General features: G+C 36.4%; 1 protein-coding gene across 3 annotated transcripts in view; it reads right to left on the bottom strand.

Annotated features, from left to right (window-relative positions):
* cacna1eb (calcium channel, voltage-dependent, R type, alpha 1E subunit b) overlaps positions 1-19,753 on the bottom strand; it is a 139,926-nt gene that overhangs the window by 4,421 nt on the left and 115,752 nt on the right. For all 3 annotated transcript variants that reach the window (XM_067363705.1, XM_067363706.1, XM_067363707.1), the window contains 15 exons: positions 18,840-18,950; positions 18,646-18,726; positions 18,385-18,504; positions 17,900-17,965; positions 15,480-15,571; positions 14,576-14,750; positions 13,838-13,965; positions 7,678-7,774; positions 7,386-7,491; positions 5,332-5,439; positions 2,163-2,263; positions 1,866-1,912; positions 1,492-1,597; positions 1,258-1,348; positions 794-939 (listed from right to left, as the gene is read on the bottom strand). In XM_067363705.1, the coding sequence (XP_067219806.1) occupies positions 794-939; positions 1,258-1,348; positions 1,492-1,597; positions 1,866-1,912; positions 2,163-2,263; positions 5,332-5,439; positions 7,386-7,491; positions 7,678-7,774; positions 13,838-13,965; positions 14,576-14,750; positions 15,480-15,571; positions 17,900-17,965; positions 18,385-18,504; positions 18,646-18,726; positions 18,840-18,950 (1,575 nt within the window). The remainder of the gene's footprint in view (positions 1-793; positions 940-1,257; positions 1,349-1,491; positions 1,598-1,865; positions 1,913-2,162; positions 2,264-5,331; positions 5,440-7,385; positions 7,492-7,677; positions 7,775-13,837; positions 13,966-14,575; positions 14,751-15,479; positions 15,572-17,899; positions 17,966-18,384; positions 18,505-18,645; positions 18,727-18,839; positions 18,951-19,753) is intronic.

Here is a 19,753-nt window from a genome sequence, read left to right as displayed (position 1 = left end):
TTTGAGCAGCTTAATTCAAATGAGTTCTATAAAAGTTCAGTTTCAGCCAAATTTAATGGAAAACAATAACGACATTTATTAGAATTAATTTACTGAAAGAACAGGCCTGAACCCCTACTGAAGCTCCAATACCCAACATCAGTGCCTGATCTCATTGATACTCTTGTGTCTTGTTGTATATGTTGTATACTCTTGTGATATGTTATATATAATTTCAGAGGCAAAGCAACAAGACATTGCTGCTACAGTATAACAACTTCCACTCCTTTAGGAAGGCTTTTGAACAAGAATTTAGACACGTGCTCCCATTTATTCACAAGAGCACGAGTGAGGTTGGTTGTCTTGTTCACAGAATGATGAAGTCCGTCAAATTGTCAATTTTTTTATTTTATTTTTTTCCCCCCATTAACAGAGATGCCTGTTCTATGCAGCTTATCTCTTCCCCAGTCCACATGTCAGCTTTTCAGTTATTAAAAATCAACTAGTTTTGATCTGGATCTGTCTTGGTAAGCCAGATCTTGACTCTAACTTTGATAGAAACTAACTAACACATTTCAAACACATCTACCAGCTTTCTCTTAATTTTAACTGTCCAGCAGGGGACAGCATTTGTTGCATATTGTTGATTACCACATTTTCAAAAATCACAGGTTCTCCTGGTATTCTTGTTTCCAGGTTGCCGGCTTTACATCGTCGTAAAGGTTAACAAGGTCCTTCAGGTGGACATTAAAGATACAGTGAAACTGTGAGCGAAATAACCTTTATAAATAGAAGTTTTGAGCTGTTTGTTTACCTGTCTGGTGACCCCATGTATGCGCTCCTCACTGGGAGAGCGGGAACGGGATTTTGAGTTCGAGTTATCTGGGGACAGTAAGAACCGTTGTTCTTTTGGCCGTCCCCGCACCTTTTCCATGTACTGTGTCTGGTCTGAGTGGGACACTGTAAATTGTGAAATAGATGTTACATCACATAGTCAACACAGGTTAACTACCGCACTCAATGAGACTTAAAGCAAGTATTTTTTGAATTCTGGTTATTCACATGGGATTTCATATCTTATACTTCATGTATTCTCATTAATGTGTGAGAAAATGTACTTTCAGAACTTTTATTCACCTACAGTGCTTGATGTACAAGCATGCATTTTATAGGCTCTTGTGTCTTGCATAGTGACTCATTGGTCAAGCGTTGGCTGGTATATTTGTATATTCTGGAGTTATGCAGTGTATTCTCTATAAGGGAAATGCGGTAACCAACCTGCAGCTTTGTAGCTCTTGTGTCTGGTTCTGAATGCATGTTCAGGTGGGCGATCTTCCCCCCACATGCCATTCAACCCTGATTCATCAACCTGTGAATCAGCATCACAGATGCAGTCAACACATCTTTTCAGTTTATTAGTCATTCACTCATTGTTCAGTAATTTACTTTTTAGAAGTAGAATGTATCCCTGCCAACTATATCAAATAATAAGACCTTTTTTTGGGGGAGTACCTGAGAGGCATCGTAGTCTTCACTGCTGTCTGTACGATGGGTCATAGGCTGCAGTAACAGCTCCTGTGGTGATATTGGGCTTAAAGCCACAAACCCTCCACTGGTCCTAGAACACAGAACCACATCTTTAATACATACACAATACTGTGAGTTTATAGCTTGAAAACTTAAAGACCCATAATGTAATTCATTATGCAGTACACATAACAGTATTAACAGTATAACATGCTATTTTTATGCAACAATAATTTAGCACATAGGATTGTATTGTACAATATTCAATTAAAATCAAACATCCATTAGAGTATACACTGATACGGTTCAATTGTATGTTATTTTAAACAAGTCCCTTCCTTGAAGACAACAAAACTTACAGGGCTGATCCTGCGCTGTGAGAGATCAGGGGCAGGGCGGCGATTCTCTGTAGAAAAGCAAAACATTATTGTGAAATTATGAAAAGCCTTCACATACACACAGACTATACAATACATCAAATTATTTTTAGGAAAAAAAAAGTATCCTAACAATCATTAAAATTAATTTTCTTGATCTTTGTCATCCCAAGCCTTATTAAAAACTTACCAAAAGAATAAAGCATGATATAATGAGTAATATAAATTTGTCTAAATGTGAACCCTGCCAAAAATAATAACACAGTCACGTCAGCATACCTGGGCCTCCACCTGTTGCCTCAGCTTCTTAGCTTTGCTCTGCTTAAAGTAATCCATGATCATCATAGAAGCATAGATCTTTCCAACTGTCATGTCTGTGTCTGAAGATACACACACACACCACTAGATTGTAATTATGGAAGTACAACAGATTAATTTACATCATTCAAATTGACTTTTTAACAGATACGCCGCTTTGATGCTTATGACACTTTTAAAATGGAAAGGTGTCATGTAATTCTTCTATATGGAAGTATGTGTGCTCTTAGTAGTAATAAGTAGGTTCTGGGCACAAATGCAGACAGGCATAAATTGTTCAGCCATTTTAAAAACTAAACAGAATGCTGGCACATCAGAAGGCACATAAATCATGGCAGCTGGCAAATAAAGCAAGTATCAAGACTCTGACTCCAAGGTTTCAAAAACTGGAGATTAGGAAGCAATAACCTTGTAGGCAATGCTCTGTCATATAGCACAGCTACACTGTCCAAGATGGGTAAGACCAATCTCAAAAGTACCAGGTAAAGGCTCATGACCAAGTATAGAACTCAGATCATCACTTATGCTCTGTGTTGGATCTGTCTCCCTCCTCAGGAAGCGCCCAAAATTATGATACCCCTTTTAGAGTCTTTACATGAATGAATGAATGAGGCATTTATATAGCACTTCCATATATACTACTGTACACCCAAAGTGATTTAAAATCGGATCTGGGGTCTCTCCTCAACCACCACCAGTGTGCAGCATCCACTTGAATGATGCGACGGCAGCCAGTACAATGGCACCAGTGTTCTCCACACACCAGCTATGTGTGGAGAGGAGAGAGAGTGATCCAATGAGCCAATTCAATGGATGGGGATTATTAGGATGCCATGATTGGTAAGGGCCAAAGGAAGGAATTTGGCCAGGACACTGGGGTTACACCCCTTCTCTTCATGAGAAGTGCCATGGGATTTTTAAATGACCACAGAGAGTCAGGACCTCGGTTTAACGTCTCATCTGAAGGACGGTGCTATACTGGGGAGTTATGACCAAAGACTATAGAATAACACGCGTCACTCGTATTGTTTTGAATGGAAAAAAGTGCAACGCTCAATAAGTCCCGCCTTCTAAATAAAAGCCATTCGCCAATAGGTTGTTTGCAATCACGTGGTTCTGGTGACGCGCAGAATACCGGTGGAGGGCAAGCAGTGAAAATTAGAATGGAAGAGATGGAGAGAACAGTCTTTTCTGTGCTGGGTTAGAAAGATATTAAATCACAACATATGTTGGACATGATCTTTATGTTATGAAGATGAGCGACTTTTCCACTGAATTGAAAGACAGAGAGATTATGAATGAGATAGAGAATGTAAGCTGCCGTCACGCCGTGTTCAGTTCTAGTCTGGGTTTGTTTTCATCGTGCTGTCTTTTTACTAGTTAAGTGTTTTTGATTTTCTGTCGCGATTGTGGAAAATGTCACCATTGTAGGTCATTTATGCTGAATCGAGAATTGCAGGAGCTCACATCATCGTTCAAAGAAAAAACTGGACGGTGTAATACAATTTTCACTTTTTCTACATGTAAAAACACAGTAAGGGAAGCAGGTTTAGGAGGTGACGGGAAGACGCCGTATATCAAATCTAATAATGTCACTGTTAACATGATTTAACCCACTCCCTATCACTCCATAAAATAATCACATTTGAAAGTGTTGTCTTTGTTGTTGAATCAACTTCTGTCAGCTTGTTAAACATTTATTTGGACATTTTCTACCATATGATGGCTGAAGCAGCAGTGCGTGACACTGTTCTCATGGTAACCAGATCAACATTGTGAACGGAATACTACAAAACTGAAGTGAAAACACCAAATTATCATTCAGTGGGATAAAATAGCTTCTCTTCCCTTCAAACGATACCATGAAGAATGTGAATATTTAACCAAGTCAAAAACAAATATGGTAAGCAGGTATCCATATTCATTTCAGTATCAGCAGACGCAAAACACTATTAAAAGGCGACAACTTGAAAAACAAGTTAAAAAACGATATAAGTTATAAAAAATGGTATAAGTTATGTAAACGATATAAACACCTTCTGGGTTCTTGATTTTAACGATTTGAGCAACCATAAACGACGCAAAACATACGAATTGAGTTTTTGATAGGATTCCTATATATAAAAATCACTCCCTGCCCTCCAGACTCATTCGCGCTGCTGCTGTGACGTCACGTGCAAACAACCTATTGGTAAAGTCATCGTGTCACTGCAGCGGCTGTCAGAAGCTCTGGTTTCTATAGAATAAGTCAGACGTGCACCTCCGAAATGAGGTACGAGACGTGCATTTCCAGCCTGAAAAATACAGTTTTTTGTCATGATTTGAGCATCTAGAAACAAAATTTATGAGACAGTTGTTGTCAGATTTCATTGGTGATTTCAAATATGAAATTTAATCGAAAGCTTGGCAAACAGCTTTAGAGAATTTGATATTTCCCCATTCAAAGAGACAGGAGCTGCACTTGAATGCCCAAGAGGCATTTCAAAGATGGCCGCAGAGTGAAATGACTTGTCTTAAAGGGACTTTGGTTATGACCAACACAGACCACAGGGTGAGCACTCCCTGCTGGCCTCACTAACACCTCTTCAAGCAGCAACCTAGTTTTCCCAGGAGGTCTCCCATCCAGGTACTGACCAGGCTCAACCCTGCTTAGCTTCAGTGGGCAACCAGTCTTGGGCTATAGGGTGATAAGGTGATATGCTACAAGTAATAATATTCCATGTCTTGATGCTCTTTGAAAAATGAAGCCCCGGGCTGTTACTTGGTCCAAGTTGTTTCTGTGATTTATTTACAGTAGGAATGCTTGGATGCACGTCTGACTCTATCCATGCTCTAGCTTTGCATCCTCTCCTCTTGACCCTCAGAAGTTGGTTAGTGCACACTCTCCTTGAAGACTGTGTAGCTACTGATGCTAGTTTCTGTGAATTGTATTGGTGATTTGCAGGTACTTTTGTTTGAGAGATCCCATTAGCATTATGCTCCCGGGTTCTCGAAAGTTATGCTGCATCTCTGGAAAGGGACCAGGACAAGGGGACAGCAGCCTGATATGCCATCTATGCCTTTTAGGTTGTAGGAAGTGGCTACAACAGTACAACTGCTATTACTATTTCACATTGCATCTGAGTCTTACCTTTGTTGATGGGTACCAGCAGATCCAGAGTCTTTTGGGACAGGTGTGGCCAGATGACACTTATCTCCTTCTGCAATTCCATGTCCAACTGTAGCCGGTCCTCGCCCCCTGATAGGAAACATATGGTCTCAAATAAGAGATTATTGAAACACTATGAGGGGATGCATACACTGCATATATGAATTCATAAGTTAAATCTTTCTGTCGTTTGTGTAGTGCTGGGATTTCTGAGTATCTCTCTTATTCCTCTTCCGATTAGCTGTGTTATGCCAGATTGTTATCCCAGCCTCTGTCATTTGCAAGAAGTCCAGTCTCCTGTTAGCTTTACTTTGTTTTTCATTAGGTCCTGCCCTTGTCGGTTCACTTTAGCTACTTCAGCCTGCCCCTCTAGACTTTGTTTGCCTGTCTGCCTGCTCTTCTGGCTCCGACCCTTGACCGTTTCTTGGTTTATCAATCTCTCTCATTCTCCATGGATTTAGGAGCAATTTCACTTTTAATAATAAGCGGAGCAATTCCAATAGGGTCCTCACACCATCGGTGCTCGGGCCCTAATTATACGTAAAAGAGTGGTCAGGATATTCTTCAAATATCCATCTCTTGTGTTTCACAGAGGAAAGTCATAGGATGCATCTCATTCAGCACCCTAGTTCAGTGGTGAGGGCACTTATCAGGGAGTCTCTATCGCAAAATCCTTCCAGTGTGCATTGCAATGTTACTTAGCACTAGGGGTGGGAATCTTTAGGCACCTCATGATCCGTTCCGATTTCGGAAATCACAATCCAATTCCAAAGCGATTTTTGACATCTACATTTTTTTTCTTCTTAATTGATTAATTTACTTACTTTAAATGTTACATTTATTCATCCAGTCTTTATTGAATTACATATGTAACTATGAGTAAGAATTTTCAACTGACTAAACATAGCTTAAAAAAATACAAGCAAATAGTAAATAATAAAGAGAAACAAAGAAACCTTTTACAAGCAATAAACAAGGAGTGTTTTTTGTAGTATCTGAACATTTTGCCGTTAAGAGCAGTGAGTGATTTTTCTCTTGCTCAGCTTTACTGCTGTTAGATTGACGCATTTTCACTAATGCAAGCTTCACAAAACACATGAGCATTTGAAAGCAGTCATCGGTCAGTGAGCTTTACGTATTGAAGTGAACTTTGTGTATTGAATATTTAGACGTTATGCATTCCAAACAGAATAAATTGTGCCTTGGTAAAGCATTTTTAAGGCAATATTGAAACTTAGCAAGACCGTATGTAGTTAGTGTAACATAAAACGTTTTTCACAGTTCATATCCTGTGCAGCGAAGCCCACAAATGCCCTTGTAATTCATTTCAACCTTTTCAAACTTTATAGAAGATTATTCTATGGAAGGTTCAAGGGTGTAGTCGAGGGTGTTGTGTGCGTGTGTGTGTTTCTAGAATTGTAAGCAAGCAGACTACAGCTGTTTCTAAAGCACACATAGTGCCATTGTGCATCTGCTGTTAAAAATGAAACTAAGAATAAATTCAGAATTGTAGAAGAGAGAATTGCTCTGCATCGGATAATTGATTTTTTTTCTCCCACCCCTAGTTAACACCCCAAAAAAGTAAAAAAAAAAAAAAAAAAAATAGTTAAAAAAAAAATCCAACAATGCACTGTGAAAACCAGGGAGCATCGATGCTCAGTTTCCATTACAGGAAAATGTCACATTTTCTTTAGCATAAACATAAAGAGAACAAGCCAGCTCAATACACAACATGACAAGTGATAGAAGTTTTGAAAAATAAAAAAAAAATATATATAAAATTTAATTATTTAATTTTATTTCACACATCACTAGAGAGTAGTGAATATAACATAAATTAATTATAATTAATTTAAAGCTTAATTGTTATTGGGATATGTAAAAAAATCTAAGTATTTCTCAAAATGGACTTTAAGCAGCAGGGTCCTTACCAGTGCCTGAATTTGTGCACATCTAGGGAATGGGTTGAGATGCTCAATATAGTATGATGACAATATTTTCATTTTTGGGAACAAGTACAAATTCACAGTTCTGACCTCTAGCAATTTTTATCTCCAGAGCAGTACGGATCAGAGACATCAGAGTGGAAGTGAAGTGAACCGTCATGTCCTCATCAACTGGCATATTCATCAGCACCAGTCTCTGCGAATAGCAACACAGCATGTAAGCAAAAATGAATGATCAAAAATACTCAGATTTTGGGTAATAACTTTTTTTGAAATATGCATCCGTAAATATAATGATTTTCCCCCCTCTGTATTTCAGTAGCACACAACAACTACAACTATTAAACAATGTATTGCATTTGTCAAGATAAAACTTTTCTACCTTGTAGGCAACTTTGGCAGGACACTTCTTTCCCAATCCAAGAGGTGGAGACATGTGGGTTAGCATCTCATACATGGCATTGTAGTGAATACGGCCACTGGAGGGTAACAAAGCAGAGATCATTCGTGTAAGAATCAAGAGAATTAATGTTGGAAGCAAATGAAAAAAAAAAAAAAAAAAAAATTACGTATACTTTTGTATTCCCACAAAACTGCTTTGCATTTAATTTGATAGAATGAAGAAAGATTGTATTCTCTAAAATTTTGAATGTAAACAAAACAGCTTTAAAAACATTGTTTTCAAACTCACAGTGTTATTTCTGTGTGTCAAACATCAAATACTAATGATGGGATAAAAGTTTAAAATCTGGATATAACCACTGATGTTGCGGCAGCTGCGAACAAAATGAAAATGACATTTGAAACTAATGAACACTTCAAATAAAGATTACATCAGTGGGGACCAGAGACTGTTAAAATGTATCTGATTTATTAAATTCCACAATTCATTTCTTTAATTAAACAAAATCATTTTTTTAATATAGACTCAATTATAACATTTTAGATATTTATAAAAAGACTCATTTATAACATTAAATAGAACATCTCAACAGAACCTCAAGTAAATTACATTTTTTGTTTTGTTGTCTAATGTTTTGTTTTCAGAATTGTGGGAAAATAGTGATCTCTATTTAAAAAAGCATTTCTTTATATTTGAGTCCAAGTTAAAAATAAAATGAACTGCCAAGCAGGAATTAAACAGGAGTGTTTGTCAGATCTCACAACAGGTTTTACAAAATGACGCAAATATCTTTGCGAGAGAATGCAAACGTTTTGCGAGGGAACGCAAATATCTTTGAGAGAGAATGCAAAAGTTTCGTGAGGGAATGCAAAAATCTTGGCTAAAGAACACAAAAGTTTTGTCAAGGAACGCAAATATTTTTTAGAGAGAACGCAAAAGTTTTGCAAGGGAATGCAAAGTTTTTTGAACGGAAAAGTTTTGCAAAAGCTTTGAAAAATATTTTTTTTCCTCCAATCCCAATTTTTTTCCACCACCATGTCCCTTTAGGGGCTCTGTAGAAACGAAACCAATACCGCCACCACCAAATATGACTGTGGGGATGGTGATAGCTGTGTTTTGACCTCTATTCATTTGGTGCAAAACACAGCACTTTGTTTTCAGGCCAAAGAGCTCTTATCAGATCATACTTTTTTTTTTTTCTTTCATATAAAACTCCAAGAATGAGTTAAATTCAGCCGGAACCTGATGCTACATATGAAGTTAAATGAGTAAATGGAAACTAATGTGATAATTATGAAAGTGAAATATGAGGGGTAGGTTTACAGAAATAGAACATTAATATTTGTATACACAGTAAAAATTTAACAATATATTTTTAAACTTTTCAGATCTTTTCATCACAGCACCTAATATATCTAAATATATATCTGCAACAAAATCTCCATGTCAAAATCAATAAATAACTTTTCTATCCTATCACTGCATTATAGCCTTCCACAAAAATAAATAAATAAATAAACAAAAATCCCCAATATCTCCATAGAAACCAAAGACACTCTTAACATCAATGCTTATTCAGAGCACTCTCTCTTTTTAATAATTGTACACCTCTTTGCAGAGTAACAAGAAGAACAAATGTTTGCCCAAGGCCTAAATCCGAATTCAGAAAGGCATGGAAAATGAGTAACACATTCTATGGAGCCTCTAAAGGGCCTCCTAAAAAGCCCCTAGTCAATTACATTGCAGTACCTCAGATTTCACTTATCTTTGAAATATAACTTTGAAATATGATTTTTCCTCACATCTCAGAATTTTTCCATCACCATGTCCTTTTAGGGGCTCTGCAGAATGTGTCATTTCCTTTCCGAACATAGTATTCAGCTTCGGGCACATCATTACCATATACCCAGTTTTATACTCTTCTACAGTATTACCACTAATATGACTGTTCCTAATATGTTCATTGCATTTAAATATCTTTTAACATCATTGAACAAATATTGTCTCAGTAAACATTTTGGCAGCCTAAACAATACTAAAATAAGATAAAAATAAATGAACATACAAGTAATGAATACAAAGTAATGAATAAAAAAAATAAATCGAAATGACAAATGGAAAGTAATAAACTAAATTACAGTTCAAAACCACTGCCACATTATCCTTGTTAACACGTAAAACAGTAGGTACTGTAACATGAATTCCTTCTTCCTACTCTACTATTATAAGAAAATGAACTTAAACTCAATAAGTAAAACTTTTCAAAATCAGTAAACTCAGCTATGCCAAATTTTCAACATGGAAAGTTATTAAATTTCTTACCTTCAATTGCCCTTACCATACTATGTATAGTGAAATTAATTAAAGTGAAACCATCTGAATAAGACAACAACAAAAGGATGGCTGTCAGTCTTTACCTATTAGTGACTAGCTAGTAGGCAAGCTGCAACAAAGTTTAAGTCTCTGACCGTAAACACGAATTCAGTGTTAACTACTATGTAGGTAGCTTCAAGACTTTATTAATTAACTCATATTAATTATTATTTTTTTTTTTAGTTGACAACTTTGAATTAATTAGGGCTGCAATGTCTACTTGATAATGAAAACAGTCAACAATGTCCTCATTGTTGATTTGTCGAGTCTTATTGATGTGCATTCCGTACCTTTGACAGTAGCTATGTTTCCAGTTGCAAATTTAACTTGTGTGCAAAATTGGACTATCACACAGAACATTTGCGAATAAAGCAGTGTTTCCATCCCATGTGTTCAAGAGAGCAAAATCATCACTTCCTGGGAAATTGGTGCAAAATATCTGTAATAAAATTTAAATTGCTTCAGAGAAGCCACTGGTTAGTCCGGTTATCCAGTAATATCCTCTGTTAAGGCAAAGTCACATGAGTTTTTGTTGCGCAATGAGGTATTTATTTGGTTAAAGCATTTCCATCATAGTTTATGCGCATGTCTTCTTAACAGATAAATATGTATCTCCTCAATTGAGTGGTTATATGGTAGCTACTTTCTTCTGTGAACCTTCAATGCATGACTTTTTTTTTTTTTTGTAGCCTTCCCCAGATTTGTGTATTAACACAATCCTGAGCTCTAAAGGCCGTTCTTTTGACCTGAATTGAAATGAATTTGCCACATGCTAACTCAAATCAAAGTATAGAAACATTTAAAAATGATCCAATGAAACTAGAATTCTCCTGAGTAAAGAGAATTTTCAAGTGTCCCAAAAAAGGTATGGTAACGATTTTACAGTGTCATTGTTACATATGTTACATGTAGTTACTATTGTAATAATAAATTATGCATAATTACATGCAACCCTAAACCAAACCAAACTCTAATCCTAAACCTATAGTAAGTACATGTAGCTGCTTAATATTACTCAGTACTTAAATGTATAATTACAGTATAACAAAGACACTTTAAAATAAAGTGTGACCAAGGGTATGGATTATGCAATGTAATTATTTCAGTTTCTTATTTTTAATAAATTATCTAGATAAAGTATAAAATATTTATAAAATATCTAGCTTCCACCAGACCGCCTTTCATATTCAACTTACGGAAAAAACGGAACTGACGTTGCGTCAGTTAAGCTTTTTTCGTAAGTTGAATACAGTAGGCATAGGACATAGCATAAGCATTTTGAACTGTGAGACGCATTACACTTTCTTCGTAAGTTAAATATGGAAGGTAGTCTGGCGGAAGCTAGATTTTTTACTTTATTACTTGTTAATTATGGATATTTTTCTTACACAAATGCATCGCTTCGCTTTAGAAGGCCTTTATTAACCCCCCGGAGCCGTTAAGTAAGTTTATGATGGATGGATGCACTGCCATTATAAAGGCTTGGATGCGTCAGGATATTTATTAATATAACTCTGATTTTTTTAATCAGAAACACTGTAAACCCTAACACTCATAATAATTAATTGGTTTGAATAGGACAAACTTAAATTAAACAAATTAGTTCAGTTAAATGAACTTTAATGAGTATTTAGAACTTTTTTGTTTTTCTTTCGAGTTCACAGAACTGGTATATTTCATGTAAACTGAACTGTTTTATTGCTTGAAGTTTTATGAACTAATTTCTTTTAATTTAGATGAACTTAAGTTTAACTGAAACTGGGCTGGGATTTCTGTTTCCCAGCATGCTTTGTCCATGGCCCTCAAAAGGAAGAGTAAATGCTAAAATTGAAGTGTAATACAATTTTTTTTTTTTTTTTTTTTTTTTGTGCAAGATTAATGTTAAGTGGGAGATTTAGTAAAATTAATGTTTTATTATACTTTATATAATTTAGAAGAGTTTCTGTTAATATGGGTTTTTGGAGAATTACCACCATGGTGACAAGTGGTGCATGTGGCTTGGTTTGAGAACAGGTATGTTAAATGTTTTATATTGCTGTACTCATTCAGCAAGTGTTATACCATGCTATTGTTAACATGTTAGCAAATTAGCATTTTCTGTATTATCTAGTTGTAGCTAAGTTTCCACTAATGTTTAAATGTTTATAAATGTTTATTCTCGATAAAACACGGCTATGTCTGCCTCACCAAATGGTTCTGTGTATCACTACAAGACACCCTTAGCAAGGAAACAGTTTGTTCTTTATTTCTATTGTTCATTGAAGCTTACTGCATTCAGATTTAGCATTTTCCTTCAGGTCAGTCCTTTGTTCATAATAAAAAATATGTTTAAATGTCCACTGCAATATCTTGTCCTTTTAACAGTTAAGGAGTTTTCCCATGACTGATAGTGCTAGTCAAAGCATTTGTCAGTTGCGTTTAGTTCTGTTTACTTAAACTTTGAATTACTTAATTTTTGATGTAACCAATTGCCTCTTTTTTTTTTTTTTTTTTGAGCTTTGCCAATTTATTTGGGTTTACAGTAAAGAAGAAAGTCAAGAAAGTCCTAGGATGGCTTGAGGGTGAGTAAAGCTTGTGGTAATTTTCATTTTAAAGTGAACTAATCCTTTAACAGCCCTCAGTTTGCAGTTGGAAGAGAACATGGACGCGGAATAAAGTGATTACAATAAATATAAATTTTTTTGTCCAATTAATCAAATAAGTAATCATCAGCATAATTGATTATCAGAAAAAAAAAAAAATCATTAGTTGCAGCCCTAAAATTAATACATGTTGTCTGATACATGCTAACACCACAAAGAAGGACGTTAAGGTAGGCACGTACAAACCCACCTTTCTTTGAACAATCGAGGCCCTGTCTTCCTTTTCATCTGAAATGACATCATCCTTCCATTGAAAGCCTGTAAACAGAAGGATGTGGCCTTCAGCTTTACTTACAGGGGACACCTCTTTTGCTCACAGTCATCCACTGGCTTCACTAAATTTGAGAAATTCCCTCTAAATTCCAGCCTTGGAGAATGCACCTATAACTGCAAGATCTTCTTCCATTAGCCTAAAAGAATTTTAGACTTTCTAAGCATCGACATTTTGATGTGTACTAATTGTCATTTAAAGCCAGTACACATGAACAGCTCAAGCAAGTTCTGATTGTACAAAGCAGTCCAGCTTAGTTTGTGTTCTGGCAGCGCATAGGAATCCAAGGCCCAATTTTCAACAAATTTCACCACCACAAAACTGACATCTGCCCATGTCCAAAGCAGTGAGCAATATAGCCAAATGTTCTTTGCACACTATTCAACTTAATTTGATTCAAGCACAAAAAAATTAAGCTGTCACTACAGTCTCTCAAACACAAACCACCATTGAAACAATTGAACAACTACCAAAATATTACGACAGTTCCACTCCTCCATGGGTTCTGCTTGATGTTTCATCCTATATGACCATTTGATGCAAGTTTTATCCTTTTAATGTGAGTTTTCATTGCCCAGGACTTGCACTTGTTGGGTGAAGTCCCAGGATATTTGCATATTCGTAACTACTGTTAAATGTGCTAACATACAATCTTGAGTTGAACTGAGTTACATCTGTATATAATGAATAAACCAAGTGAAATCAAATGGAAACATGATTGTGGATGTTAATGAGCAGCGGTTCCTAGTGAAGCCTTTATGCGCATGGCAGTAAGAACAGTAACATTCATTAGAAACTTTATTATAACTAGCATCCCAGTAGTTACAATTACAGGTGATCTGTTTGTGCTTACCATGCTGCTCGGTCATATTCCCCCCAGATGCGCACAAACTCGTCCAGATGATGAGGTCCAAGAATAGATGAGTCTCGTGTCAAATACTCAAAGTTGTCCATAATCACAGCCACAAATAGATTCAGCATCTAATGAAAAATAAAGTGGCAAAAATTTTGAATGTAGACAAAGTAAAAAATAAAAATAAATAATAATAAATCAATAATTTATTATTAAAATATTTATGGACCCTTTTCACATTTCTGGTGTTCTCCAAAGCAGAGGTCTACTTCAAATATAATTCTTCCGTTCCCATTTGATCCAATAGTAAAAGATAAAATCCACAAAAGTGATTCAATGACTTTCCAAAAAAGGAAAATAATACAGAGAGTTTTATTAAGGTGGTCATAAGAGAGAAAAATGTCAAATTTTCCATCACTCCCTCAGCTGCTGAATTAGAAACACTCATGCGGCAGCATTAACTAGTTTTCTGAAATGTAATGCCAAGGAAATACAACACAAACTACAGTGTTATAGATGTCCAATAAATAGAAAAAGAAAAGAAAAAGAAAATATAATAAACTTAGATTTACGATGTTAAGTTACGATGTTGGAAATGCATCATCGCAGTCTGGGAAAAGGGTCCATTACTATTTTTGTGGCTATAATTTAAACTTAAAGCATAAATACAAATAAGTATAAGAGTGAGTGGGTTACAATGTTTCAGTGGGTTAAGACAACATGTTGATAAATTATTACCAAAAATGAGCTGAAAAAGATGAAGGAAACAAAATAGAAATAGGCAAAGTCGGTGCCACAGCCCCCTTCATGATCTGGAGAAATGAAAGGTGGTACTATTGAAGGGTCCAGTTCACACTCCTTCCCTCCTAGACATGAGAGCATGATCTCTTGCCAAGACTCTCCAGTGGCACTTCTGCAAGAAGCAAAATAATATATCTACCCAGGAATGAGTCAGTCAAACATTAGACTGAAACAACTCTCAATTAAAAGAGTAGTTCACCCAAAAATGACAATTCTGCCTTTATTTACTCACCATCCAGTTGTTCCAAAGTTATTTTTCAGTGGAACATACAAGGAGAATTTTTGAATCTTCATGCATTTTTTATTCTGTACAATAACAGTTCATAGTGACCATGGACAAAATATACCGTAAAAGTACAACAGAATGATAATAAAAGTGGTCTTGTTATTTGGTTCCCTTAAGTGATCCTTTAATGATACATTTTTAGTAAATTCCAGAGAAAGTCTTGTAGAAATGATGACAGAATTTTCATTTTGGGGTGAACTAAAATTCAAGTTAACCTTACAGCTTTTATCATATTATATTTGGGCACCATAATATTTTCTAAACTATAAGTTTTACTTAAGAAAGAATATGATACAATACTGTGTCCCACAACGCCTTCATTTATCATTATATTATGACATATTCAGTTCGAATAAATCAAATTGAAATTGAAATTTCTACATCGTAATATTTTTCACCAATAAAAAAAGGTTTATTAAATAACTTAAAAAGCATTAGCATTTAAAATACTACCCATAAGTCACATTTATTCACAAATAGTAGTAAATTCTACAACAAAAAAAAAATAAGAGAATATATTTAAATATATTTTCTCCTAGTGTTTGGTGATCTTACCTAAAGAGTAGCATCAAGGCACCAAAGAATGTCTTGAAATTGTTGTGTTGATTAATGTGGGTTTCATCATTCAATTTAATATTCCCAAACACCTAAAGAATCAAATATCGAAGATTATCAGAATCAGATGTACTTTCCACACACGCATTTCAAATTTTATAATCACACCCGAAAAGCCAGAACCTTCTTACAGGTCTTTGATTGTTCAAATACTTTGGTGCACATTATCAAAAATAATCTAATAATCTAAATGTAAGCTGCCCATATAAAATTTAGATGTCTGCAAGGGGGAAAAATTAAAACAGAAAAGCTGGTTAAAGGGAAAGTTCACCCAAAAAGGAAAATTTGATGTTTATCTGCTTACCCCCAGCGCATCCAAGATGTGGGTGACATTGTTTCTTCAGTAGAACACAAATGCTGATTTTTAACTCCAACCGCTGCCGTCTGTCAGTCAAATAATGGGAGTGAATGGGAACTCGAACAATGAGAGTCGAAAAAACGTGCATAGACAAATCCAAATTAAACCCTGCAGCTCGTGACGACACATTGATGTCCTAAGACACGAACCGATCGGTTTGTGCGAGAAACCGAACAGTATTTATATAATTTTTACCTCTAATACACCATTATGTCCAACTGCGTTCAGCACTCGTTTAGTGAGGTCTGATCGCGCTCTGACAACGGCAGTGATGTCTCGCGTGTCTTAGGACATCAATGTGTCGTCACAAGCCGCATGGTTTCATTTGGATTTGTCTATGCATGTTTTTTTTTACTCTTATTGTTCGAGTTCCCATTTGCTCCCATTATTTAACTGACAGACGGCAGAGGCTGGAGTTAAAAATCATCATTTGTGTTCTACTGAGGAAACAAAGTCACCTACATCTTGGATGCGCTGGGGGTAAGCAGATAAAAATCTAATTTACATTTTTGGGTGAACTATCCCTTTAAGACACTCTCTGACCTTTAACACACTTCAACACACACAGCTGGAAATGAAAAATAAATTAGAAGAGTAACTGATTAGTAAATTTGTAGAGACTGAGCTTCCAAAATACAAATACATTCTGAAGTTTAGGGAAGTGTTCAGCTAATACTATTAAATTACAAAAATGCAGCAGTATTTATTTAATGAAAATATAAACACTCTGGAACACATGAGAACAAAAATACAGCAAAACCACAGGAGTATGTCAAACAAACACTACAAAGACCAGAACAGACAAAAGACTGAACCAAACGGGGTATATATGGCAGGTGAACACGATCAGTAACTAGGCAACCAACAAGAACACAGTCAGAAACCTAAGAAACATTTATGTATGTAACAGCTCTCCTAGAAGGAGGAAAACAAAATACAGCATGATTATGGAATATCATGCTCTCATGTAATTCACTGAAAACCCCTCTATTGACACCTGAAAGGCCAATGCCACATGATGACAAAACCACACAAAAGTATGGACAGCTGGCAGCCACAAAAATATCCCCCACAGACATCCCTATAAATAATGCCTAGGATGTCGCCACCTCTCTTGTAGAGTCGGTGTTACTGTCACATACCTGTTTAAGTGACACGCGACATTCAGCACGCTGTTTAGTCCCCAGCGTTGTTGGCTGCTATTATTGAAGTCATAACTCGGTATGTAGTTTTTTTCCATCCCCAGAAATAAAATCCTCTGGCAAGGAATCAGAGAACTCTTTGAGATTTATTAAGAACCCCAGGGCCTGTAAATGTGTGACAAACACTTGTGTCTGATCCCTGCTGTCCATGGCCGAAAACAGATAATCTAAATAGGCAAATGCATGTGCCTTGACAGTAAAGTGGGACCAATGCTGCTTCCATGCACTTTGTAAAAATGCGTGGAGCTAGGGACAAGCACTAGCTTGTTAGCACCCCAAGCACTAGATCTTGGCGCTGCGCTTGGTGATGCAGAGGCTGATCTTTTGCCAGCTGCCGTCGGGAAGAAGGCCTAAACCGCGGGTGTGCAACCAATTGCACTGGTCTGCTCATCCTCTTTGGCATAGAATACCCAAAAGATTATGTTTCTTTGAACACTTAAAACATGCCTGGAATGCACCCAGATTGTTGCCAATAAAAGTCAGAGAGATAAATGCAACTAGGAAGGCATTATGGTCTCGCTCGGTCAAGTTCGCCGTACTGGCCATGCGCCATTGGACCCACGTCACCATGCGCCACTGGCCTTTCGTGAATAGAGGTGTCTTCAGTGAATCACAAGACAGCACGATATCCCAAAATCGTGTTGGACTGAGTATACTGACTGAATAGGAACAAAGAATACAGGAACTATGAAATGAACTTCAAAAGAGTCTTAAGACACAAAAACACAGGCAAGATGTGACATTTGTGAAGTTTACATCATTTTTGACAACTGCCATATATACTGGTATGAAAAACGTACCTGCATGCCAATAATGGCATAAATGAAGAAAAGCATGGCAATGAGGAGGCAAACATATGGAAGAGCCTGAAACAAGAAGAGAGTGAAAATATTAAATCACATAAAGTTGCAGATTCTGTACAGACAGATCGGAAAACAGGCTGTACCCAAGAAAAAGGTTTGCATACTATTTGAACAGTCAATTTGTTCCTTTTTCCTTTACAAATAATTTTACACAGATGGTAAATTTCCAATTGTATGACCAATCTTTTATTGATTTAAATGATTGTGTAAAAATCCACAATATGATGGAAAGACACTGGTTTGTGAGCAGGTTTTATCCACCTAAACAATATATAGTACAACTATGACTAAAATGTCTGTAATTTCTGTGACTTTTCCAAACCTGGAAATCACATTTGTAAAATTACTTTGTGTCTTCCAGGTTTTTAATGACCATGAAAACTCTGAAGGAAAGTGACACATTTAGTGCAAATGTAATTTACCTTGAAGGACTGAACAAATGTCCACAGCAGAATCCGTATTGTGTAGCCTTGTCTCAACAGTTTAATGAGTCTAGCTGCTCGGAAAAGTTTCAGGAAACTCATATTGATGGTGTTCACAGACTAAATAGAAAGAAAGAGCAAAGCAATTGTGTACATGTAACAAAAGTCAACGAACCATACAAGAGGCCCAGAAACCCTAGCAACGGCAATGTTACACACTTTTGATTCTTATTCAGACCCATTCACGTGAAACATTCCTACCTGTAAATCTACCACAATTTCCGAAATACTGCCCAGCACAGTGATAAAATCAAAGATGTTCCATGTATCACGGAAGTAGTTCTGTGAGTGACAACAATGAAAACGATAAACAAGTAAATCAACTCAGATACATTATAGATGTATTTTCCTTTGAAGGACACTCATTAAGATCAACATGACAACATTAAACTTACCATGAACCCAAAGGCCATGATCTTTAAGATGCATTCCAGAGAGAACAACACAGTGAACGCTGTATTAAGGTGTTTCAGGACAAGGTCGTAGGCAGCTGGTGCTGAGTGGTACTGAAAAGTGTTATGATTATCAAATCAGAAATCCTGTATACACCTAAAAATGTTACATTTCAGATATTTCAGCAAGTTGAATAACATTTAATGGGCACTCAAGTTTTGTTCATTCATTAAATTAAATTAAAATAAAATGTTACAATTATATAGCTTCATTTTGTACTTCAATTTACATAATGCTTTCCAAGTTATTGTATGTTGAAAGTTATACCTTCATCATGAGCACTACTGTGTTGAGTGCAATCATGACTAGAACCGTGTACTCGAATGATGGCGACACCACAAAGTGCCACAATCGGTACTGTAGGGTCTGCCTGTTCTGAGGCATGTATCTTGTTAGGGGTTTTGCACTGATAGCAAAGTCAATGCATGCCCGCTGGAAGAGTGAGATAAGAAAGCAGCGAAGGAACATGCTGATTAGTACTGCAGATTAGAAACTCAGAAGCCTTTACTTACACTATATTGCCAAAAGTTGTGGGACGCCTGCCTTTATGTGCACATGAACTTTAATGACATCCCATTCTTAATCGGTAGGATTTAATATGGAGTTGGCCCACCCTTTGCAGCTATAACAGCCTCAACTCTTCTGGGAAGGCTTTTAACAAGGTTTAGGAGTGTGTTTATGGGAATTTTTGACCATTCTTCAAGAAGCGCATTTGTGAGGTCAGGCAGTGATGTTGGCAAGAAGGCCTGGCTTGCAGTCTCCGCTCTAATTCATCCCAAAGGTATTCTATCAGGTTAAGGTCAGGACTCTGTGCAGGCCGGTCAAGTTCCTCCACACCAAACTCGCTCATCCATGT

This window comes from Chanodichthys erythropterus, chromosome 16, assembly GCF_024489055.1.
Source record: "Chanodichthys erythropterus isolate Z2021 chromosome 16, ASM2448905v1, whole genome shotgun sequence".
NCBI lineage: Eukaryota > Metazoa > Chordata > Actinopteri > Cypriniformes > Xenocyprididae > Chanodichthys > Chanodichthys erythropterus.
Note: the sequence above shows the minus strand (reverse complement) of the source record. Positions and strands in the feature narration are given on the sequence as shown.